The following is a 25,506-nucleotide window of genomic DNA, read 5'->3' as shown; positions in this document are numbered from 1 at the left end:
AGAGGGAGGCTGCGTAGACCCGGCGCAGGGGGTGTTCATTTTCGGATCCAGCCCTGTACGTAGTCACTTCAGCTAAGCCCCGTTTCAAAGAGGTGGGGGTAGTCAGAGCGGAAGGGCCCCTGTCTCTCCGGAGACGGAAACAGCAGGATCGGGAGGCCCTAAGTATTTGTGCCCAGGGTGCGGCTGGAGGACAGAGGTCAGAGACCCCGAAAAGTTCCACCGCCGCGCCCCACGGCCGTCTCCCCACTGGGCTGGACACAGCACGCGCGGCTACAGGGCTCCCGGGAGCCGCGCTGAGACCCCGCGGGCCACGTCGGCTCCGCCGCCCGGACGCCCTGGCCCGACTCGCGTCTCCCTGGGGCAGGGCACCGCGAGGGGCAGCAAAACGGTGGTGGGGGCAGGCTTCGGGGTCCTTTCCCTCCTCCCCGTCCGCCTGGGGCTCGTCCTTTTCCGCCCGGTTCCAGGCAAGGGTCTCCCGACTGGCGCGCCCGCGAGTCCTCACTCGGCTGCTGCTGGCCGGGCAGCGGCGTCGAGCGGGGGCGGTGGGGCGGGGCTCGCGGCCATTGGCGGGCGGCGGGACGGGGGCGGGGGCGTGGAGGGTTGGTCCCGGGGCGCCGGGGGCCGGCCGCAGTCGTTGCCTTCATCCACAGAGCCAGTGTTCAGCGCAGAGCCGCGCTAGCGATGAGGGAGATCGTGCACATCCAGGCGGGCCAGTGCGGGAACCAGATCGGCACCAAGGTGGGCCGGGCGCGGCGCTGGGTTTCCCCGCGGTTGGGCGGCTGGCGGGCCCCGGGTCTCCTGGTGAGACCCCCTGGCGGGGCGCGCACCCGCTCCGCCGACCCGGGTCCTCCGAGCCGGATGCGGACCCGCGCGGGCCGCAGTCAGGGAGCGCCCAGGGCGTGGCTGGCCAGGGACCCTGTACCCCTCGCTTCCCACCCCCACCCCAGCTGGGAGCGGCCGCCGGCTAAGGCGCGCCTGGAATTCGGCCGCCCGGGAGCCCGGGGTGGGCGCGGGTGGGGACACCCCGGGCTCTGAGTTCTGAGCGTCTGTTTCCCCGCCTTGCCCTGCCCAAGTTTTGGGAAGTGATCAGTGATGAGCACGGCATCGACCCTGCCGGAGGCTACGTGGGAGACTCGGCGCTGCAACTGGAGAGAATCAACGTCTACTACAATGAGTCATCGTGTGAGTAGCGCTGCCGCCGCGCCCTGCCCGGCCCGGATCCGCGTGGACGCTCGGGCGCCGCTTCAGGAAAAGTAATCCCGGGATGTAGCAGGATGCCCGGCCACTCCCTTCGCTCCTCCGGGGCGGGAAATCCGCTGTCAGTTTATTCAAACAGCTGGATTCGGCCTATCCCGAGATCTGAGCGCTTGAAAGGGACCACCCGTTAGTGTTCTGAAATCAACGCAGCAGTTCCTGCCCAGCCAGCCTTCTCTGTCTAGCCGGGCGCGGTGGCTCACGCTGTAATCCCAGAGCTTTGGGAGGCCGGGACGGGAGGATCATTTGGGCTCAGGAGTTCGAGATCAGCCTGGGCAGCATAGGAAACGCCCCCTCACCGCCACCTCTACAACAATTTTTAAATTAGCCGGGCGTGATGGTGCGCACCTGTAGTCCCAGTTACTGAGAGCTTGAGCCCAAAAGGTTGAAGCTGCAGTGAGTTGTGATCGTGCCACTGCACCCCAGCCTAGGTGACAGAGCAAGACCCTGTTATAATAAATCAGAGCGTTTTTTTTTTTTAGAAAAACAAAGCCTTTTTTTTCCAGTTTAAAATGTATTTCTTATTGGGGATTCTTGGCTAAAAATTTGAAAAATGCTGTCCTAAGTGACTTTTGTGGTCCCTTGCAGACCTCCCAGGAAGTTGAAACTGCAGGCAGTTCTGAGCAGCTAGTGGAGTTTGGTAAAATTTCCAGGCTGCGGTTTTTATCCAAGTTTAGAAATAATATCATTCCTGTCCTGAATATCTACATACATGTATTGGAACTATACTTATACATTAATTCAATAATTTTTATTATAAAAGCAGTGCATGTCCTTCACAAAACAACAAAAAACAAAGACATAGAACACCCAGAAAGTGACAGGTGCTACCCTTGCTCACACATGCGATATCTCCCGGGAGATATGCTTTTGGTTTATTGGAGTCTCCGCTTTGGAGACAGTTTCTGCTTGTCCACACAAGAGCTGGGAAGTGCAGTTTTATTCATTTAAGCAATAATGACATCAAGTAATGGAAGATGAAATTTCTAGAGGACATTAAGGACAATTCCAGTATATACTGCACTTCCTGGTAACCAGTCGGCCCAGCTTGGATGCATTCATTTTCTTTTTTCTTTTTTTTTGTATTTTTAGTAGAGACAGGGTTTTGCTATGTTGGCCAGGCTGGTCTTGAACTCCTGGCCTCAGGTGATCCACCTGCCTCAGCCTCCCAAAGTGCTGGGATTATAGGCATGAGCCACTGCACCCAGCCTGGTACATCCATTTTCAATCTGGTTATGTGCACTGCAGGACAGGAGTTGACGAGTAGGTCCTATCTGGAATCATATTAACCTTGTCCTCACTGGCAACAAGTTCTAGCCCAATTGGCATGAAAATGACACACAAGAACACTCTGACTCAAAATGAGAATGACTCTGGGGAAACAGAGCCAGTGGAGTGCTCCCAGTAGCAAGGTGCTCAGATTGCACATGGGCACAGGTATGCCTATGCATGAGGAAGGTGCCACAAAGCAGAGAATTTCATCCAAACCTGGCAATTTGCTGTAATCAATAGTGTATTTCCATGGTGCTAAAATCATAAAACTTCCTGACAGGAAAGAGTTGTCAGGGCGAGCTGGAAAATACAGTAGGCAGGAAGTTAGGGGACTCGATTTCTCATCTTGCTTCTTCCTGGAACTTCCTCTGCCAGATCATGCCTGGGCTGGTTCTTCATTCCAGTGTTAAGGTTCTGGGATTTTTTTTTTTTTTTTAAGAGACAGGGTCTCACTCTGTAGCCCCAGGCTGGAGTACAGTTGCACAGCCATGGCTCACTGCAGTCTTGACCTCCTGGGTTCAGGTGATCCTCCCACCTCAGTTTCCAGAGTAGCTGGGACTAGAGGTGCACACCACCACAGTTAGCTAATTTTTTTTTTTTTTTTTTTTTTTTTTTTTTCAGAAATAGGGCTTTGCTCTATTGCCCAGACTGATCTTGAACTCCTGGGCTCAAGCAATCTGCCCACCTGGCTTCCCAAAAGGCCGAGATTACAGGTTTGAGCCAGTGTGCCCAGCCAGTTCTGTGATTCTAAGAAAGTTCCTGTACCCTCTCTGAAAAGACCCTGGTTGACCCATCCCAAGCAGCTAACTCATGGAACTTGAAAGGGGAAAATCCATTATTTTAGAAACCTGAAAGTAACTCTTGTGGGTGGCTCTTTTCTCCTCTAGCTCAGAAATATGTGCCCAGGGCCGCCCTGGTGGACTTAGAGCCAGGCACCATGGACAGCGTGCGCTCTGGGCCTTTCGGGCAGCTTTTCCGGCCTGACAACTTCATCTTTGGTATGTTCCATCTTTCTCACTTTCTTCTTTTTAAAAAAAAATCAGTTTATATGCCAGGTTTAAAGCATCATGTGTCATACAAAAACTGTGAATGGAAATCAACAGTCCCCAACCCCACCCCTCCCACTTCCAGCTGGGTTCATCACAAGGAACAGTTTTTTTAAAATCTTGACTTTTTTGGTAGGAAGCGACCTCTGTATCTCTAAATGAAATTCTTCTACTGATAGTTCTTGATTAAAAAGCAAAAACCATAAAAAGCAAAAACCAAGAAACAATTTTAGACATCAGTTTTTTTCTCCCCATCATTATAAAGTTATTTTGCCTTTTGTTTTTGGTTCCTATATTGGTTTTATCAGAATTAAGTGAATCCTTTTTTCCTTGCTTCTTCCACCTAAAAAATGATGGTAAAACCTATCTTTCTGAAGACTTCTAAAGAAAATTATATAAAATTAAATGAAGTGGTACATTAGTATTACCAAGTAGAACCTACAAGATAGGTGGCAGATTTGGAAGTTTCCTACGTGACTGTTTTAATGCTGGAGACCACATATCTATTTACATTATTGCAAAAAAAAAAAAAAAACCTCACCCAATCAAACCTATTTCCAATACCTGGGAAAGACAGTGTTTTCCAAGAAAATGTCAGAATTTGAAGGCTGATTCTAGCTTAAAGGCACTACAATGTAGGAATCAAATACATCATGAAAAATCTACATTCCAACCCCTTTCTCAAAAGGCCCCAACCAGGAAGAGATAGTTTAATTGAGGGTAACAGACTATCCCATTACCTAAACCATTCCAGAGAAAAAATGATGGAAAACTTCTAACATTTCCAATGAGGCTAGGTAGCTTCTACTAGAACATACAAGTGAAAGCTGTATATCAAACTCACTTAAAAATATAAATGCAAAAATCCAAAATAAAATATTTAGAATATCAAATGCAGTTGTGTTTTTAAAAAATATTAATAGCACATTGTGACCAAGTAAGACTGAGAGGCAGATAGTGTAATGGTTAGGAGTCTGGCTGTGCTGCCACACTCCCTGGGTTTAAATCTTGACCCTTCCACTCACTAGGTGGCCTTAGACTTATTTAACTTATTTGTGACTTAATTTCCTCATTGTGAGTGGGACTGTCTACCTCTTAGTGAGATATAAGGATTAAATAAATACTTAGAATGTCTAGTACAGAATAAGTGTTTGATAAATATTAGCAACATCCCAGGAATGCAAGGATGGTTCAACATTAAGAAGCCTACTAATAAAGACAACATGTTAATAGATGCCCCAAAAAGTGTTTTTATTTTCTGACTCCCAGCAGGAAACAATTTTTCTTCTTTTTGACAGAGTCTCACTCTGTCTCCAGGCTGGAGTGCAGTGGTGCAATCTTGGCTCACTGCAACTTCTGCCTTTAGCATTCAAGTGATTCTCCTGCCTCAGCCTCCCAAGTAGCTAGGTCTACAGGTGTGTGCCACTACACCTGGCTGTTTTTTGAATTTTTAATAGAGATGGGGTTTCACCATGTTGGCCAGGATGGTCTCAGTCTCTTGACCTCATGATCCACCCTACTCAGCCTCCCAAAGTACTAGGATTACAGGCGTGAGCCACTACGCCAGGCCAGGAAACAATTTTTTTTAAAAAGATAAAGTTTTGGATGTGTTCCTGATTTGCAGAAGACAAAAAATTTCTTTGTAAGTTGGAAGTAGAAAGAAACTTCCTTTATTTACAACTTATCTCCCAGAAACCCATGGCAACATTATACTGCCTGGTGAAACATTAGAAGTGTTCCCAGCAGAATTAGGTGTAAGAAACAAATGTCCATTTTCTCTATAATTATTCCATGTTCTGAAGGCTTTAGCCAGTGCATAAAAGCCAGAGAAAGAAAAGATGCAAATCATGTAAAGGAAAAGACAAAATTGTTATTTGTAGATGAAATTATTCTCTCGGAGTTTCCAGATAGGCTGTCAGCTGAAAAATAACTAGAACTTACCAGACTTCAGTAAGGCAGCCAGATACAAGATAAAAATATTTAGAAATTCATAGTTTCGCTATCGGGTGGCCAGTCCTTCTGATTAGCCTGGAACTGGGAGGAGGTGTTCCCCAGGACACGAGACTTTGCGTGCTAAAACTGTCAGGGTCCCAGGCAAACTGGAACAGAAGAATCACCTTAAAAGCAATAATCAGTTATAAGATAAATTGGGGACCACATCCTATTCACAATTGTAATAAAAGCTAGAAATACCTGGGGACAAAATTTCCTGGTGACTAGAGGTGAGAGGCAATTAAAACAAAAATTTTTTTTTCCCACCAGATTGGCCAGTATTTTAGAAGCTGCTAAGAGCTAGTGTTGGTGAAAGTGTTTGGGAAAATAACAGCTCTTCAGAGAACTACTTTTAATAGATTGAGCAAATCAATAATTTCCATCCAAGAGTTCCAGTTCAAGGAATCTGTTCTGCAGAAGTGCTCACACATAGAGGTTGCAGATTGGCCTCCAGAAGAGCTGAATCCATTTGCACGCCCACATTGGGTGTCTGAGAGCCCCTCTTGCCCTTATCACCACCACATGGTGTGTCATCCTTCAATTTGGAGGGACTGCTCTATGAGCACTGTAGTGGACCTGACTTGGATAACATTAATACTCTGTATTGTGAGGAAGGAAAAAGGATGACCCCATTTTATACAGATAAGCACTGAGTAACTCACTTACTCAGTAGGTATAGACTCAGCAGCCAGTTTCTTTCTGGACCACATTCCCAGGTCACAGAATTAACATAGCCAGGAAGACAGAGCACCACACCGGGAGAGGGAAACTGAGCAGCTGACCCTACCTCTGCCCGTTGGTGGCATCAGTTCCCTTCTCTGAGTGTCTTCACTTTACAGTCTGAAATGAAGGACCCCCAAGCTTCTTGGTGTCATAGACCTATGTAAGAATCTGCAGGAAGACATGGCCCTATCACCCTACCTCCTTGTAGAATTCTGCCCAGTCGTTTCCCCTTGAGGTTCAGTGGATTTTTGGTAAGAATCTGAGTGGACTGCTAAGATATCTTGAGTCAGAATTACAGTTGCCTGAGTCTGCCATAGTCTCAGCAAGCTTTACCAGACACAATTCATGTATTTCCAATTCAGGTATTGCCTCTTCTTAGATAGGCAATGTGTGCACATGGTGCGCAGCTGGAAAAGGCCACACAGTGAAAGCCTGCCTCCCTCACCGCCTGCCTCCCCCTGCGGGAGTGCTTCCTGAGATATGGAAACATTTCAAGCATATCTGTGAATTTTATAGATAAAGAAGATCTTAAAGTTTTACTTAAGTAAAATATATACCTTCTTCAAAGAAGGATGTGAAACAGCAGTGAAAGACAGGCATAAACGTAGCAGTTTAAACAGAGTCAACTGTGAGCTCAGCTGTGGCTGAGAATTAATTTTAGCTCTGAGTTTCTAGCAACTCAATCCAAAAAGGAAGCACAGCAGGTGACAGAGCTGACATTGTCTCATAAAGGGGAATATATCTTTTTAACGTACTTAAAAGGGAGATCTCCCTGCCATCCTGAATGACTTGTATTTATTTATTTCTGATTTTTACTTTGCTTTGCTTTTATTTTTCAGCAAAAACTAATATAACCACATTCTTACAGAGTTTAAAGCTAGAGTTAAAAAAAAAATTCCATACGCTCTTCATGTTGGTATAATCATTGTTAGCACTGAGGTATTTTTTTCACCTTTGTTTCTTTCTATTTACTGACTTTCATTAGTTGTAATCATGGTATCATTTATATCTTTTTCCATTGAACATTATATTATAAAACATATTTCATATTACTGTTTAGTTTCTAAAATACATAATTTTTAATAGCGCCATAATGTGCAATTAATTCTTTATGTAACTTTATAATGGGCAGTAATCAGGAAGCTGTTTCTTTCCAACTTTTTGCTCTTTTTTTTTTGAGACAGAGTTTTGCTCTGTCACCCAGGCTGGAGTGCAATGGTGCGATCTCGGCTCACCGCACCCTCCGCCTCCTGGGTTCCAGCAATTCTCCTGCCTCAGCCTCCTGAGTAACTGGGATTTCAGGAATGTGCCACCACTTCCGGCTAATTTTGTATTTTTAGTAGAAACAGGGTTTCTCCATGTCAGTCAGGCTGGTCTCAAACTCCCAACTTCAGGTGATCCGTGCGCCTTGGCCTCCCAAAGTGCTGGGATTACAGGCATGAGCCACCACACCTGGCCAACTTTTGCTCATAAAAGGAATATTGAGGCCAGGTGCAGTGACTCATGCCTGTAATCTCAGCACTTTGGGAGGACAAGGCGGGCAGATCATGAGGTCAAGAGATTGAGACCATCCTGGCCAACATGGTGAAAACCCATCTCTACTAAAAATACAGAAATTAGCTGGGCATGTGCATGCCTGAAGTCCCAGCTACTCAGGAGGCTGAGGCAGGAGAAGTGCTTGAACCCGGGAGGTGGAAGTTGCAGTGAGCCGAGATTGCGCCATTGCACTCCAGCCTGGCAATAGAGCGAGACTCCGTCTCAAAAAAAAAAAAGGAATATTGAGCATCTTCTTAAATTTGTATGTTCCTGACTGATTTCAGAATAGATTCTCTAAAAGCAAAATTACTGGGTCTAAGAGTGAGGAGATATAAGCCCTTTTTACACACTTCCAATTGGATTAATGTCACCAGCAGTGTCTGAGAGCACAGTTTTGCTGCACTTTTGCCTGAAATTAAACTTTTCAAAGAAATGCAGCAACTGAATGCTTATTTTGTGAGAGACTCAGGGCTTTATAAAAAAATGTAAGAACTGCTCTGAATTTGGCCTTCTACGCTGACATAAATTGTCATTGTGAAAAAGAGAAACCTGCACACCAGGACTCACACATAGAAAAACTGGAAGACAGGACATTAAAATGCATCTCAGTGCATGCTGCACTGTTCCCAGGGGAAGGGTGGCTGGCCGAAACTCACACCACACCCATTACTGCTTTTTGAGAGAAAATAGGAAAAAAAAAGTATCCAATTCTACATGGTTTAGTATGTTCACACTCAGACTTGTTACACAGGGCTTCTTGTACCAGTGGTCGGTTTTATTTCTTAAATGGGTGGTAGGTGTGTAGAGATTCATGTTGTTATTTTTCATATGCTTTTGCATGCCTTAACTCTGTCAAAAGATGTCAGTTGTCTAAAAGGTGTGGTCATGGAAAAGGCAGCTTTCATGGAGAAGGTTTACAGCAGGTCATGGCTGTCTGGCCCAAGCCCAGTCTGCCCCAGTCTTGGCAGCAACTGAGGGAGCCATCCAGTCTGGATGGGCACCTTGAGGTGGCCTTACCCACCAGCTGTTAGCACAGTGCAGTTGGGACCTGGCCAGGTCTTAGAGTCAAAGCCATGAACTGACCTTTATGAAATGAGTGCATCACAAACTATGAAGTGGTGAGAAGCTAGTTTCTCATAGCTGCCGCTTCAGCAATTGTGCGGGTTGTCTTTAGTTTATTTGAATCGAACATTTGGGAGAGTGTAAGTTCTGTCTAGGTGTTGATAAATGGGATCACAAAGATTAAAACAAATTATGACAGACCTATGGTGCTCATTTAGTCATCTAATTGTCCCTGTAAGCCTTCAAAAATGTTAGAAATGACCTCTGGTACTTAAAAGCTTTCCCAAAATTGCTTCTTATATCTTTGCTTCGTCTGACATGCAACCCTATTTTTGATTCAGAATGTTTTAAGTTTTCAACAAGTTGTTCTAACATGATATGCCTTTAATTGGAATTTTAACAAGTTGACACTATTTTTAGTTAACAATTGTGAATTGTTTAAATGAATATGCTTGTTTTGTTAACATAACATATTTGTTAGGCTGGGCACGGTGGCTCACGCCTGTAATCCCAGCACTTTGGGAGGCCAAGGCAGGCGGATCACAAGGTCAGAAGTTCGAGACCAGCCTAACCAACATGGCAAAACCCCGTCTGTACTAAAAATACAAAAAATTAGCTGGACATGGTGGCATTCGCCTATAATCCCAGCTACTCAAGAGGCTGAGGCAGGAGAATAGCTTGAACCTGGGAGGCGGAGGTTGCAGTGAGCCATGATAGTGCCACTGCACTCAAGCCTGGGCGACAGTGAGACTCCGTCTCAAAAAATACATATTATAATAATAATATATTTGTTATGGAAAACAGAGAAGTATCCAGAATGTATGAACATTCTATATTGTTTAACTAAATAGTTTGTAAGTTGTTCTCAGGAAAAAGAGGCAGGATTGTCTGTGAGAACTGGAGATGATCCATGCTCGCTGGCTTTATACAATATTGTTTCAGTTAGAGTTGGTAAATTACAATAAACCAGTGTCATTCCATTTTCAAATAGAGTTTGAAATGATTTAGGAAACAGAAACTTACATTAGTAGTGTGTTCTTTTAAAAGCAAAAGTTACCTGTAATCCCAGCACTTTGGGATGCCCAAATGGGCAGATCACCTGAGATCAGGAGTTTGAGACCAGCCTGGCCAACATAGTGAAATCCTGTCTCTACTAAAAACAGAAAACATAGCTGGGGATGATGGCAGGCACCTGTAATCCTCAGCCTCTTGAGTAGCTGGGATTACAGGCACATGCCCCCATGGCCAGCTAATTTTTGTATTTTTAGTAGAGACAGGGTTTCACCATGTTGGCCAGGCTGGTCTCAAACTCCTGACCCGGTGGATCCGCCTGCCTCAGCCTCCCAAAGTACTGGGATTACAGGCGTGAGTCACTGTGCCCAGCTCAACCAATGTATTATTTCAATAAAATAAGCATATTCATTTAAACAATTCCCAATCCTTAACTAAAAAGCATCAACTTGTTAAAATTCCAATTAAATCCCAGCTCAGGAGGCTGAGGCAGGAGAATTGCTGGAACCCAAAAGGCGGAGTTGCAGTGAGCCAAGAATGAGCTGACGTACTCCAGCCTGGGTGACAGAGCAAGTCCCTGTCAAAAAAAAAAAAAAAAAAAAAAGAAGAAAAGAAAGCTTCCCAGTTGGGTGCAGTGGCTGAGGCAAGTGGATCACTTGAGCCCAGGCGTTTGAGGCCAGCCTGGCAACATAGTGAGACCCCCACTCTGTACAAAAAAATTTTTTTTTATTTAGCTAGGCGTGGTGATATGCACCTGGGGTCCCAGCTATTCAGGAGGCTGAAGTGGGAGGATAGCTTGAGCTGGGAGGTTGAGGCTGCAGTGAGCTGTGTTTGCACCACTGCACTCCAGCCTGGGCAACAGTGCAAGACCCTGTCTCAAAAAAAAAATAAAAACTTTTCCTTAATGAATTGCTGGTTGTATAGCAGGAGTTCCTATTTGATTGTTGGAAAGTTTTGTGGGAAAAGAATGAAGCACCAGAAAGTTCAACATTCTTCCAGTCTCTTTCTACATTTCTAACTTTTTCTTCCAGATTCAGGGCTAGAAGAGGGGGCAAGGAATGCACAGACCCTTGACACTTACTCCATCACCCAGTGTGAGCTCAAAACCAGAGGGGGAACTCTGAGAAAACCCTGGGGACCTGTTGCAGCCCCACTGGCAAAGCTTAGAGTTGGCAGCCTCCTTGCTAACTGTCTGGCGTCACTGACTAACATCACACCGTATCAGTACAGAAGACGTTCAGCTCATGACTCCCAAATATTTAACTGGAACATCTGTTGCTATGAGACAGTGGCAAAATATTTTTCACTACTCACCAGCTTCCTACTTTCTTCAAGAGCACAGAAAACTTCATGGCTAATCATACCGTAAATACTGAGGAAGCTGGGTAAATGGTGTGAGCTGCAGAGGCAAAGTTTAGCATCTCCATCTACTCACAGCTAGCTCAAGTCTGATTGATTGGGGTTCTGTGTTTGCCAAAAACCACCTACAATTTTCAGTTGTTGGTTTCTGATATTTTAATGAATTAGGTCCTCGGCTATTTTGACAGTTGCCCTGGGTCTTTCCTTTGTAAAATGTGACAGTTCTAGCCCCGAGTGTGGCCCAGCCCCGAGCCTCTTCCTCCCAATGCCTGCATTATAGTCTTGCCAAGTGCTGCCTGCTGGGCTGGGTGGGGAAGGTCTGGGGAGAAGTTGGTGGGGGCTTAGGAAGAACGGTGACCATTTTCTCATCTGCTAAGAGAAGGCAGTCACCTAGGTTTCACTGTGCAACACAGCTGGGCAGGAAGAAAGAGAATCCTTGTTCATAAGAGAACAGTCACATTCTAGATGCTGTCTAGGGCTGTGAACAACATGAGGAGACGGCCACCTGAGAGGGCTGAAGTGGCCAGGCCACGGATGTGCTGCCAGCACACAGCAGGCATCTGCCTAGCTGTCCCCTCTGCAGAGCCACAGGGCCTGTCGTGCCAGTGGCATTGGGCCTTGGACTGCCAAGGGGCAAAGACAACAGAGGAGAAAGACTGAGCTGACTTCTCAGTGGGGCTGAAACGGATTTCTGGGGTGGCTGGTGCTGCAGACCAGTGCAAAGGCCCGCTGTAGTCAGTTTCAGCTGGCCAGTTCTGCTCGCTGGAAACTTCAGTATTTCATATTCAAATGTATGGTTTTGTTTGTTTGAGATGGCGTATCAACCTGTCACCCAGGCTGGAGTGCAGTGGTGTGATCATAGCTCACTGCAGCCTCAAACTCCTGGGCTTAAGCAATCCTCCCACTTCACCCTCCTGTGCTAGGATTACAGGTGTGAGCTACCATAGCTGGCCTTAAAGAAAAACAAACAAAAAGAGTGTTTAATGTTTTCATGTCAAAGTTAAAGCAAACTGTTTATACACGCTTTTTTCAAACAGTACACATAGATTGTGTATACAGTGCAGAAAGGGAAAGCCCTCACCCCTTCTACTGACAGTCTCTGAGGAGGTTTTATTCCATAGGGAAATAACTGAGTATGTAGAGAGTTGGGCTGTGTCCTGCTTTTTTTTTTTTTTGAGACAGAGTTTCGCTCTTGTTGCCCAGGCTGGAGTACAATGGCATGATCTCAGCTCACTGCAACCTCTGCTTCCCAGGTTCTAGCAGTTCTCCTGCCTCAGCCTCCCGAGTAAATGGGATTGCAGGCATCTGCCATCATGCCCACCTAATTTTTTGTATTTTCAGTAGAGACGGGGTTTCCTCATGTTGGCCAAGCTGGTCTCGAATTCCTGACCTCAAGTAATCTACTCGCCTCAGCCTCCAAAAGTGCTGGGATTACAGGCGTGAGCCACTATGCCTGCCCTGCGGACTTTTTTCTGTGTCCACATGCACTTGGGTGAGCACACCCAGAGCTGATTTTGTTTGGGGAACATGGGATCCTGCCATACACCATTTTCAGCCTTTTGAAAAGTTCATTAATATATCTCAGACATCTTCCATAACAATCACAGTGCCAACCATTGTATGTGCCATCATTTAGTAATTTTCCATTTATTGACAACATTTTAAAATTTGTCATTAAAGAAGAGCTGGGCTCAGGGGGTCACACCTGCAATCCCAGTACTTTGGGAGGCCAGGACAGGATGATCACTTGAGTTCAAAAGTTTAAGACAAGCACGGGCAACATAAGGAGACCCTCTCTACACACAAAAAAATGTTTTTTTAATTGTCCCAGCTACTCAGAAGGTTGAGGCAGGAGGATCCCTTGAGCCCAGGAGTTGGGAGCTGCAGTAGCTATAATGGCACCACTGCACTCCAGCCTGGGTAACAGTGGAAGACCCCATCTCTAAAATAATGATAATAATAAATTCCTCTTTTATACTTTAATCTCTTATCATAAAATACATGTTTTAGTTAAAATGTCATAAGCAATATATAAAGCTGGAACTGAACTCCCTTAGAATCCCATCCTCAAAGACAACCTGTGCTTTCTTAAATTGTAAATGTTTTAGTAATGTAATGTTTTATTCATTTTGCTAGCTAGCTAGGTAAAATATTTCCATGCTACAGGACTTCAAAGGAACAAAAGGGTATACAGTGAAAAGTTGATCTCCTTCTTACCCCAAACTAATGTTAAAATTCTTATATGTCCTTTCAGTTATGTTCAGGCAGACACATATATTCACACACACACAATGTAGCAAACTGTATCCACTATTCAGTACCTTAGTGTCCCTCCCTGGCTCCCCAGCAACATATTTTGAAAATCTACATTTCACAACTATGGTCACTTCATTCTTGTTAATGGTTGATGGGGTTTTGCCATGTTGCCTAGGCTTGAAAATACTTTTTGATAATAGCTCACTATTTGATTTTTGGCATGTAATTCTGAAGATGATCAAAGAACTGAATGACGCTGTAGAACGTAATTCATTCCCATTTACCTATATCTGTGGACAAGATTTCTCATCTAAGTAAAAATTAAGAGGAATAGAATTGATGCCAAGCTTTGGCCCATTCTGGCAGTATTTAATATTCACCCTTGGATAAATGAACTAATAGGAAAAAATATATATAGATAACATTAGTTAACACTTTGTAATCACAGAAAATTAAAAAGAATCAACATTTAACTGATTGGAATTATTTCTTTTTTTTTGAGACAGTTTCTCTTGTCCCCCAGGCTGCAATGGCACGATCTTGGCTCACTGCAAACTCCACCTTCCGTTTTCAAGTGATTCTTCTGCCTCAGCCTCCCAAGTAGCTGGGATTATAGGCACCTGCCACCACACCTGGCTCATTTTTATATTTTTAGCAGACATGGGATTTCACCATATTGGCCAGGCTGGTCTCGAACTCCTGACCTTGTGATCTGCCCGCCTTGGCCACCCAAAGTGCTGGGATTACAGGGGTGAGCCACCCAGCCTTCTGATTTTTAAATATATTCTATCAATACATTTAACAGAATGATTTGAGTTGGTGATTATACTGTTCTCAGAAATTAAAGTTATATTATTTGCAACTATTTGATTGATGAAAAAATAAATGTGAACTTTAAAATGAATGAGAAGTATCTAGCATCTAGTTTTTTCAGATGTTCATTAGCCAGGTGTAGTGGTACATTCCTGTAGTCCCTGCTACTCAAGAGGCTGAAGGGGGAGAATCACTAGTTCAAGGCTGCAGTGAGCTAGGACGGTGACAGTGTATGCTAGCCTGGGTGACAGAGCGAGACTTTGTCTCTAAATACATAAATACAAATGTTCACAGCAGTGTGTGAAAGCCATTGCATTGTGTGAAACTTGCAGTGCCCAGAAAAGCAAAAATGAAAATTATTTCCTTCCACTCCTCCTTAAGTGCATCTGTTCATAGGTACACACAGACCTGTATATTTTTACAGCTGGGAAAAAAATGCTTTTGCTAGTGAAATATTCAATTTTAAAATGAGATAAAATGAAAAACAGGATTTTAAATTTTAGAGCCAATCTTTCAGATTTAAATTTTTTCTAGGTAAAGTAAGGTATACAGAAGCTTGTCTGGCAAAAATGCACCATTATGCAGAAAACAGACTAGGTCTTCAGAAATGCACCATTATACAGAAAACAGACTAGGTCCTTAATTTTAGTTTATTTTTTGAGATGGAGTCTTGCTCTGTTGCCCAGGCTGGAGTGCAGTGGCATAATCTTGGCTCACTGTAACCTCTGCGTCTAAGGTTCAAGTGATTCTCCTGCCTCAGCCTTCCATGTAGCTGGGATTACAAGTGTGTGCCACCACACCCAGCTAATTTTTGTATTTCTAGTAGAGACGGGGTTTCATCGTGTTGCTCAGGCTGGTCTCGAACTCCTGACCTTGTGATCTGCCTGCCTCAGCCTCCCAAAGTGCTGGGAATACAGGTGTGAGCCACCACGCCCAGCCACTAGGTCTCTTTTTAGTTACTTGAAATCTGGATAGAATACAGAAATCTTTCACGCATATTAAGCTCCTTTTCTCAACTTGCCTGGAAACAATTTGAGGGCAGGAATTAATTCCTGTGCTTACTATTCAGTTATAGGTACAGAATAAATAGTTCTGCAAACATTTTGCAACAGCAGTTCTGGACGATGAATGAGGGGCTCCACTAACATGAAAAAGTGTCAGTTTTGCAAAGAAAATACTTATACATAGTGCAAAATTCAGAAAGCCCAAAGGAGAGCAGTTTGTTTTTGTTTTTTTGAGATGGAGTCTCACTCTTGTTGCTCAGGAGTTCAATGGTGAAATCTTGGCTCACTGCAACCTCTGCCTCCCAGGTTCAAGCAATTCTCCTGCCTTAGCCTCCCAAGTAGCTGGGACTACAAGCACCTGCCACCACGCCCAGCTAATTTTTGTATTTTCAGTAGAGATGGGGTTTCCCCATGTTGCCCAGGCTGGTCTCTAACTCCTGACCTCAGGTAATCTACTGCCTCCGCCTTCCCAAGTGTTGTAATTACAGGCATGAGCCACCGAACCTGGCCTGTAAGTTTTTTAATGCATACCTTTTGTTCCCTTTGAATTCTACCATGTGCAAGAATTACCTATCTAACGTAGAACAACAGGCCAAAATGCATATACATCTTTAAATTGATTAGTAGCTACTTTGACTTGCCTAAAAACGTGCCAGTGCATTTGCTCAGCAGTGCGTTGGTGGGTGCCTGTTTCCCCGGCTCCTCCCTTTGGCTAACAGTATATCATGGAGTCTTCAGGCTCTCCTTGTCGGTGACCATTTAACAAGGATGGTGATGGCACAGCCTCTTCCTGTTTAAGCGGCAGGGGACTCTTGTTCTGTTGCAGGCCAGACGGGCGCAGGGAACAACTGGGCGAAGGGGCACTACACGGAGGGCGCGGAGCTGGTGGACGCGGTGCTGGATGTGGTGCGGAAAGAGTGCGAGCACTGCGACTGCCTGCAGGGCTTCCAGCTCACGCACTCGCTGGGCGGCGGCACGGGCTCGGGCATGGGCACGCTGCTCATCAGCAAGATTCGCGAGGAGTTCCCAGACCGCATCATGAACACCTTCAGCGTCATGCCCTCGCCCAAGGTGTCGGACACGGTGGTGGAGCCCTACAATGCCACGCTGTCGGTGCACCAGCTGGTGGAGAATACCGATGAGACCTACTGCATCGATAACGAGGCGCTCTATGACATCTGCTTCCGCACCCTCAAGCTGACCACGCCCACCTACGGGGACCTCAACCATCTAGTGTCAGCCACCATGAGCGGGGTCACCACCTCGCTGCGCTTCCCAGGCCAGCTCAACGCCGACCTGCGCAAGCTGGCAGTGAACATGGTGCCCTTCCCACGCCTGCACTTCTTCATGCCCGGCTTCGCGCCACTTACCAGCCGCGGCAGCCAGCAGTACCGGGCCCTGACCGTGCCCGAGCTCACCCAGCAGATGTTCGACGCCAGGAACATGATGGCCGCCTGCGACCCCCGCCATGGCCGCTACCTGACCGTGGCCACCGTGTTCCGCGGCCCCATGTCCATGAAGGAGGTGGACGAGCAGATGCTGGCCATCCAGAGTAAGAACAGCAGCTACTTCGTGGAGTGGATCCCCAACAACGTGAAGGTGGCCGTGTGCGACATCCCGCCTCGCGGCCTGAAGATGGCCTCAACGTTCATCGGCAACAGCACAGCTATCCAGGAGCTGTTCAAGCGCATCTCCGAGCAATTCTCAGCCATGTTCCGGCGCAAGGCCTTCCTGCACTGGTTCACGGGCGAGGGCATGGACGAGATGGAGTTCACCGAGGCCGAGAGCAACATGAACGACCTGGTGTCCGAGTACCAGCAGTACCAGGATGCCACCATCAACGATGGGGAGGAAGCTTTTGAGGATGAAGAAGAGGAGATGGATGGATAGGTGGAATAGAGGAGCCGCCCCAGCTCAGATCCTACAATAGGCAAGTTCCTTCTTGAACCCTGGTGCCTTCTACCCCATGACCCTGAATGGTGCACTAGCCTAGGTGTGTTGGTGTTGGTCCCTCACAAATGCAGCCAAGTCACGTAATCAGTCATCTGGAACAAAGACAATACTTTAAAACAGCAGAGAATTGTGGGTTCTACCCAGTCAGAAGATAACACTATGGAGATTTTCTACTAGAGGATTTGAAAGAGAACTGAGGGGCCACAAAATAAACTTTCACCTTTCATTAAGTGTTCAAGTGTGTCTGAGAATTAGCAGGGGAGTTAGAAACAGTCATTTTCATCCTTTGCAATGAAGCCTGAAGGTGTGCTGTGTTGCCTTATATCAATATGCAGTATGAGACTTTGAAATAATTGATTCATAATAAAATACTAAATGTGTGTCTTCATCTCTCTAGCCATGTGCATACATAAGTTACTCTGTATGATTACAATGGCTGCTCGGGTCACTGGTCTTCCTGGGGTGAACTCCTCCCCTCTCCAGTTCACTAAAACAACAAAGCAAAGAGATCTTCTTTAAATGGAGGCTTTAAGGGGGCAGCCAAAACTGCATAGCTGCAAAGCAATGCAGCACAAACAAAAGCCCCTCTTCCTATTCGCAGCCACCTTTTAGACTCCCATAGATAGAATCTTGCATTTTCCCAAGTCAGGTCCTGGGCTAGAGTTCCCTAACCTAGCCAAAGGAGCCACAGGAAAGGCCTTTGGGCCTCCAGACAAAGCCAGGGGTGCTGGGGCACCAGCAGCCAGCCCTGTGTAGAAGGGATGGACCATTTTCTGCTGTGACCCATCACACTTGATGGCTTCTACCACTGGCCATGTCTTTGGAGTTTCCAAAGACAAACTCCACGGGGCACAGGCAGTAGCCTTGTTAGTGCCTGGTACAGACCCCACTGTTCACAGCATTTCAGCTTTACTTCTTCCTGCCCTCTTGAAGCTGTGAACATGGGACTTGCTCCAGCCACAAGAATGAGCATAGCATGTCATCAGTTGGAAGCATCATGTGCCCTCCTGCTCTGCCTCCCATGTAGGCAAGCCCCCAATCCCTCCTATCCACCTATCTGGGTCCCTGGTGACCATCCTGGGCAGAGCCCGCTGTGACCTGTGTTGGACAGGCAATGAGAGACACACAAAGCTGTGTCATTTGGGGACACTGAGGGTCAGAGTTCCCCACAGCACAACCACAATGACCTCAGTCTGTGATCCCAGGCCTTATGTTCACTAGCTGTATTTATTTTGTGTTAAGCCCCAGCCTTGGGCAGAGGGAAGGTTCATCACTAAACACAGCAGCATGGCTTGAGGTGATCACAGATCTTTTTGCATAAATCTGAACTGAGACCACAGTAAAAATGAATCTTACCAGCTCACCACCCACATCTGTCCTAGAAACATGCTCCGTGTGACCGTGGAGAGGAAAAGATCTATGCGTGAGCAGGCCCCACATGGCAGTGGCATAGGTAGCCACTGTTCCTCCTAGCACAGACGGCCACTTGCACAGGCTGAGCAGCAGCTCTAGGCCACATTGGTGGCCATCCAGGGCCTGGAGCTTAAGGTGGCTCACTTCACCACAAACAGGTGATGTAGGTACTGTCTTTGTCACCTTTTTTTTTTTGAGATGGAGTCTCACTGTGTCACCCAGGCTCACTGCAACCTCCACCTCCTGGGTTCAAGCAATTCTGCCTCAGCCTCCAGAGTAGCTGGAATTACAGGCGCCCACCATCATGCCTGGCTAATTTTTGTATTTTTAGTAAAGACGGTTTCACCATCTTGGCCAGGCTGGTCTCAAACTCCTGACTTCAGGTGATCCACCCACCTTGGCCTCCCAAAGTGCTGGGATTACAGGCATGAGCCACTGCACCTGGCCTCTTACTGTCTTTGTCACTTACTGTATCAAGCCTGACTCACAGTGGGCCACACTCTTATCCCCCAGGAGGCCTCACAGCCAAGGCCTGTGAGAGGGCAGCCCACGCTGGCTCCATGCCTTGCAGTGGTGGGGTAAGGGGTAAGAGCATCTCCTAATCGTCTACTGCCTGTGTGGTAAAAAGCATACCCGACACCCTCATGACTGTGTGAGCCTCAGCCTGGAAACAATGCTTCACTCGGCACCTCCTGAAAATGCCCTACGAGAAAAGGAGGTGGTCAGTGTAACATGCCGGCAGGCCACTGAGGCTGGCAAGTGCAGAGGTCAAGATGGGGGTGGCCATTCTCCTGACATGCTAAGCCTGTTGAGTCCAAACAGCTGCTTCCATGGCCTGCCAGAGGACAGGTGGGCACCTCAGGCTGGGAAGTGGCCATAAATGGAGCATGTGTGACCTGGGGCCATAGCAGGGATGCCACTAGATTGTGTTAATTCTAAAGTCACTGTTCCCACATCAACACCACACAAGGCAAGCTGGAGTAATGTTAAGAAACTACTGAAAATGTAAATAGTTAAAAATGCCAGTGTCTCCTCCATGTCCAAATAACATCTGATTGAAGACAGCAGATCTTCCCATGCCATCTTTTTCTAGGAATTTTGATGCAGGTTTGCAACACTGCAGACTCACTTTTCTGGAAGCACATACACCAATGACTCCCTTCTAGTAGAGAATAGGAGCAGCTTACCATTCAGACCACTCTTGAGATGTCCCCAGAGATCCAGGGCCCAGGGGATTCCAGCTCAGTTCCACTATCCCTTGTCTCAAATCCAGGTGACAGCTCAGGTAAGCCTGTCAGGCTACAGTTACACGTTAACTTCTAGACCCAGGGGGTGTGGTCAACATCTGGACATGCCTGGCCTCTTGAAGACCTGCACTGGGTGGTTATCAGGGACTCAGGCTCAGGACCCATGTACTTTATATTCACAGCTCAGTGCATCTTTATAAGACATACAACTCTAGAAGGTTCCAGTCTCCTGTGGGAGCTGATGAGAACCAGCAAGATTGAGATTTTGAAGGATTCCCCTCTAAAAAGCAAGAACATTTAATTGCTTGTCATTATGTTTTCTAAAAGTATCCAGAGCATAAATAGGGACCCATTGTGTGTTCAGGAAAAAAAGTACAGTGTTGACATTTTATTTTTGATGTAAAGAAGCCATATTTACATAATACATTCATATTTTTAAATATGTTACAACTCTCTGTAGAAAACCATCCCATTAAGACAGCAACAAGTGATCTGGATTCAATCTTTAAAATAGTAAATCAAATTAAAATGTTCTTATCAGGACTCCAGTTTAATTTCACAGCCTATGTGCACAGGGGAACTGAGGAGAAACAGGAATGAACAGTGGGCAACAAAGAAAGCATCCCTTCCCACATGCCAAGAGTCCAATGCAACGATCCCTGCCACAGGGTCTGCTGGCCCCACTTGGTGCCACAGGGTCCAGCCTGGCTGCTCTGGGCTCAATCTTCCCAGCCCATCTGGGAGCCCAACGAGGCTGTGGGACAGTATGCATCTCCCTCAAGGCCTCTGGAAAGTCACCTGCCACCCATTGTGACCTCCGAGGCTGAAAGGACTACGGACTCCTCTCCCCATCATTTCAGCTGGGCCAGTGGCTGGCTAAAATCAGCGCAGTATTCCCATTCTTCTGAAAGCCAGAGCTGAAATAATGCACCAGCTGAAACCACAGTGGACAGACTGAGATGGCCTCCATCTGGGCGTCTAGTTGGCAACTTTCTCACCCGGGGGCTCCTCTTTCTCCTTTTCCCGCTCCTTGTTCCAGTCCTTAAGGCCTTCTGGAAGCGAGGTGTCCTCATCCAAGCTGCCAGTGCCTTCCACAAATTCTTCATAGGTAGATTTTTCTGCAAATGGTCTGGGGCCCAAAAGTTCAACCATATCATTCTTATCTAATACTTCTTTTTCTAACAACAGAAGAGCAACCTGAAAAATGAACAATGTCCATTAAATACAGTTACTCAGCAAAATCTATTCAGAAATATTAATTTTTTATTTACAGGTGACCCCATTCCAAAAAAGGATTTAAGACCAATGAAAAAGATGTTTCATACATAAGGTTGCATAGTTTTCGAGTAAGATGTGCAAAATATCAAAGCAACCAATGTCCATCTGTAAAGGACACATTTCCATAATAGACACATTTCCATCTATCTGCACAATGAATGTTGACTATCTGTAATAAAGGAGGAAGCTGTATGTTCTATATACATCTCAGAGATACACCACATCAATTAAAAAGATGTTCAGTGTGCACAGCATCTTATGTTTGCTTTTCTGAGGTGGTAGGATGTATTTTTTTATGTGCGTTAAAGCAGAATAGGCAAGAGCCATTAGCCTAGGGCTTTTTCTGCACCCAGAACCCATCCATACAAAAGGAAACTGGAGCTTAACCTAGAGGCATTCCTTGTAACTAATTTCAAATTAAGCTTCCACCAATCATAAACAGCCAACCAGCCAACTGGTGGCAGAAATTGGGACCATGCATTGGACTACACAAATAAGGCAAATGCCCAGCAGCAGCCAATCAAGCAGTCATGCACCGCTAACAACCTTTCAATGACCGGCCACATGTAGACAACGGTGGTCCCGTAAGATAATAATGCCTTATTTTTACTGTACCTTTTCTATGTTTAGATGTGTTTAGATACCACTGTGTTACAGTGGCCTGAAGCATTCAGTAGAGTCACATGCAAAAAGGTTTGCAGCCTAGGAGCAATGGGCCATACCACACAGCCTAGGTGTGCGGCAGGTGTAGTGTACTCTGATACCTCCATGATGACAAACTCAACCAACAGCCAATTCCTCAGACCCTATGCCAATCGTTAAGCAACAGGTGACTGCAGTTTCTTTACTTTGCTTCTATGCTCAGTCTAGGAAAGCTTGCTGCTCATGCTATCGGAGCAGAGCTCTGAACTTCTGATTCTGAGGGCTGCCCAATTCCTAAACTGTTCTTTATGCAAGTAAATTTATTTGTTAAATTTATTTTGTCTAAAGTTTCTTTTAAATAGTACATAAAAAATATCTGGCCAGGCGCTCATGCCTGTAATCCCAGCACTTTGGGGTGGCGAATCACCTTAGGCCAGAAGTTCAAGGCCAGCTTGGCCAACATGATGAAACCACATCTCCACTAAAAATATAAAAATTAGCTGGGTGTGGTGGCACTTGCCTGTAATCCCAGCTACTTGGGCAGCTGAGGCAGAACTGCTTGAACCCGAGAGGCAGAGGTTGCAGTGAGCCAAGATCGAGGCACTGCACTCCAATCAGCCTGGGTGACAGAGGGAGACTGTCCCACACACACCCAAAAATTCACATACACACACACACGGGCAGAGACACACAATGAAGCCAGGAAGGTTAAAATAGTTTACTTTTAAGTTCTATTCATTTGTTACAGCTGGACCATAAATTTGACAGTACAGGTTTTAACAAGCTATAGAAAAAGGGACCCCTGCCGGATTACACACATGGAGGTGTGATGGTATCTTAAGAGGAAGGAACAGTGTTAATGTTAGATCATCTGCCTAATGTGAGGACAATTAAGCAATTTAAATTATAAGTTAAACTCATAAAATGGACTTACTTCTTTTTTTTGAGACAGAGTCTCGCTCTGCTACCCAGGCTGGATGGAGTGCAGTGGTACAATCTTGGCTCACTGCAACCTCAACCTCTTGGGTTCAAGCAATTCTCCTGCCTCAGCCTTCCAAGTAGCTGAAATTACAGGTGTCCACCACCACATCTGTCTAATTCTTTCTATTTTTAGTAGAGATGGGGTTTCACCATGTTGGCCACGCTGTTCTCAAACTCCTGACCTCAGATGATCCCCCTGCCTCAGCCCCACAAAGTGCTGGGATTACAGGCATGAGCCATGCACCTGGTCAGACTTATTTCTTGAGATTACTCCTTATATGAAATTTAATCTATCTATAGTTTACAATAAATATTATGTTTTTGAAGACTTATTTCTTGAGATTACTCCTCATATGAAATTTAATCTATCTATAGTTTACAATAAATATTATGTTTTTGAAGATATAAAATTATTAAACAATTTTCTGGTCTTTTATTATAAAATGCCTCAGATAGGTACAAAAGTGGAAAGAATGGATAATCTCCATGTAACGACTATCAACAATGATCAATTTAGAAACATTGTTGTTTCAACTCTCTAAATTATTATTATTATTTTTTTTTGAGACGGAGTTTTGCTCTTTTTGCCCAGGCTGGAGTGCAATGGCGCGATCTAGGCTCACTGCAACCTCCGTCTCCTGGGTTCAGGCAATTCTCCTGCCTCAGCCTCCTGAGTAGCTGGGATTACAGGCACGCGCCACCATGCCCAGCTAATTTTTTGTATTTTTAGTAGAGATGGGGTTTCACCATGTTGACCAGGATGGTCTCGATCTCTTGACCTCGTGATCCACCCGCCTCGGCCTCCCAAAGTGCTGGGATTACAGGCTTGAGCCACCATGCCCGGCCCTCTAAATTATTTTTAAGAAAACACCAGACGTCTTATCATCTTATCCATATACATATTTTTGTCTATATTGCTAAAAGATTAGGATTTTTAGAAAACCAGAATACTATAATGCTCTGATTTTTAAAATATATTGTCTACATACATGTGAGGGAAAAAAAGCTTTAGGATTCCTTCTTAGACCATCTTTATTTCTCAATTTGTGCATGCCTGCGCACACACACACACACCCCCCATAGTTGTGGGTGATCACTTAAATTTCAATAACCTATTTTATTTAATCCAAAATATCAAAAATGTATGTGTGTGTGTGTGTGTGTGTGTGTGTGTGTGTGTATATATTCCCCCACCCAAACAGGGTCTCGCTCTGTAATGCAGTGGTATGATCACAGCTCACTACAGCCTCAACTTCCTGGGCTCAGGTGGCCCTCCCACATTAGCCTCCAAGTAGCTGAGACTACAGGTGCCTGCCACACCACCACACCTGGCCAATTTTTAATATTTTTAGTAGAAATGGGGTTTCACCATGTTGCCCAGGCAAAGTCTCAAATTCCTGGGCTCAAGTGATCTGCCCACCTCAGCCTGCCGAAGTGCTGGGATTATAGACATGTGCCACAGGGCGTGGCCAAAATATTATCATTTCAACACGTGATGATGTGAAACATGATTGAGGTGTTTTACATTCTTTTCTTCATGCTGAATCTTCAGTAACCAGCATGCACTTGACATACAGCAGGACTCGATTCACAGTGGCCACCAAGTGCTGAGCAGCTCTCTGCAGCTGCCTCGCAGGGCCACACAGGCTCAGGGAGAGGGGAACAGTCAGAGCTCTGACCCAGGTGCAGACAGGGCACCTGGGTCAGACCCTGGCTCTGCCACTTATCCAACTGTATGACCCTAAGCAAAGCTACCTGATCTCTCTCTGTAACAACTTCTTCACCAGAAACTGATGTAAGAGGTCACTAAGTTAGCCACCTCATGAGGTCACAGGGCTTTCAGAAAGGAAACCTTAGGCAGTGCATGGTACACAGGTGTTGGGTGAATGCTGGCTGGTTACCCCTATTATCCTAGACACTGTGTCCAATCCTCGTTCCTCAGGTGCACACTCCATGCCCTCACAGAGTCTGGAAGGCAGTGGTTTCAGGACCACAGACCCCAGCCCCTCTCCTCTCCTTATCCTCCCTATCTTCTGGCTGCCTCTGCAGTATTCTGCAAATGGCTCATTTTCTCTGATGGACCAGAAAGTACTGCAAAACTGTCTAGTATTTCAAGAGCCTCACCGTGATAACCCAATTCTCCTTTCAATACACACGCTTGGTTGTGCAGAGGGCAGACAATGGGACTATGGACAGGTGGGATAACTGGGAAGACACTCGCAACACTGCAGACCTCAGTGTCTCACAGAGGGCTCATCTGGACTGGGCTCTTCTGCCTTCCTGTCTTTCACAGCTCAACACCCGGCTATCTGACAGCCCTGACATCCCTGACCCCCATTCATATTCTTAGTGCAAATGTGCCTTGCTCAAATCTTCTTCGGTGTCGAGACCAAACCCTTTATCACTCCCTTTCTTCCCCCTGCCCAGGGATGCCTTGGAGTCATTCTCGGACTTTCTTCTCTTTTGTTCTCTATGAAGTCATGATTTTCCAGCTTTGCCTTTGCTTTTTTATTTCCATGGCTACCACTTCCTGTTCCAATCCAGCTAGCATGCTGCTACCACACTCTCCTGAAATTACCTTTTCATCATTTCTGCTCGATTCCTTAAAGACTCCTTTAAGAACTACTATAAAATAAGGAGGCCGGGTTAGACCATTTTTAAGAT

General features: G+C 45.8%; 2 protein-coding genes across 6 annotated transcripts in view; one reads left to right on the top strand and one right to left on the bottom strand.

Moving 5' to 3' along the window:
• The first annotated feature begins 629 nt into the window (after positions 1-629).
• Positions 630-17,669, top strand: TUBB6 (tubulin beta 6 class V). Of its 2 annotated transcripts, XM_002757027.6 has the most exons (4): positions 630-738; positions 1,074-1,182; positions 3,414-3,524; positions 16,155-17,669. In XM_002757027.6, the coding sequence occupies exons 1-4, from the start codon at positions 682-684 to the stop codon at positions 17,216-17,218; spliced, it is 1,341 nt and encodes a 446-aa protein (XP_002757073.1). In that variant the 5' UTR covers positions 630-681; the 3' UTR covers positions 17,219-17,669. The 2 variants fall into 2 exon arrangements, with proteins under 2 accessions (XP_002757073.1, XP_035126413.1); XM_035270522.3 differs by lacking the exon at positions 3,414-3,524.
• A 2,647-nt stretch (positions 17,670-20,316) lies between these two features.
• Positions 20,317-25,506, bottom strand: part of AFG3L2 (AFG3 like matrix AAA peptidase subunit 2) — a 48,522-nt gene continuing 43,332 nt past the window's right edge. For all 4 annotated transcript variants that reach the window (XR_013525698.1, XM_002757031.7, XM_008979440.5 and 1 more), the window contains one exon: positions 20,317-21,138. Coding sequence is in view for 3 of the 4 variants with exons in the window: in XM_002757031.7 (XP_002757077.1) it covers positions 20,920-21,138 (219 nt within the window). In the remaining variant the exon portion in view is untranslated. The remainder of the gene's footprint in view (positions 21,139-25,506) is intronic.

Source organism: Callithrix jacchus, chromosome 13, assembly GCF_049354715.1.
Source record: "Callithrix jacchus isolate 240 chromosome 13, calJac240_pri, whole genome shotgun sequence".
Taxonomy (NCBI): domain Eukaryota; kingdom Metazoa; phylum Chordata; class Mammalia; order Primates; family Cebidae; genus Callithrix; species Callithrix jacchus.
Note: the sequence above shows the minus strand (reverse complement) of the source record. Positions and strands in the feature narration are given on the sequence as shown.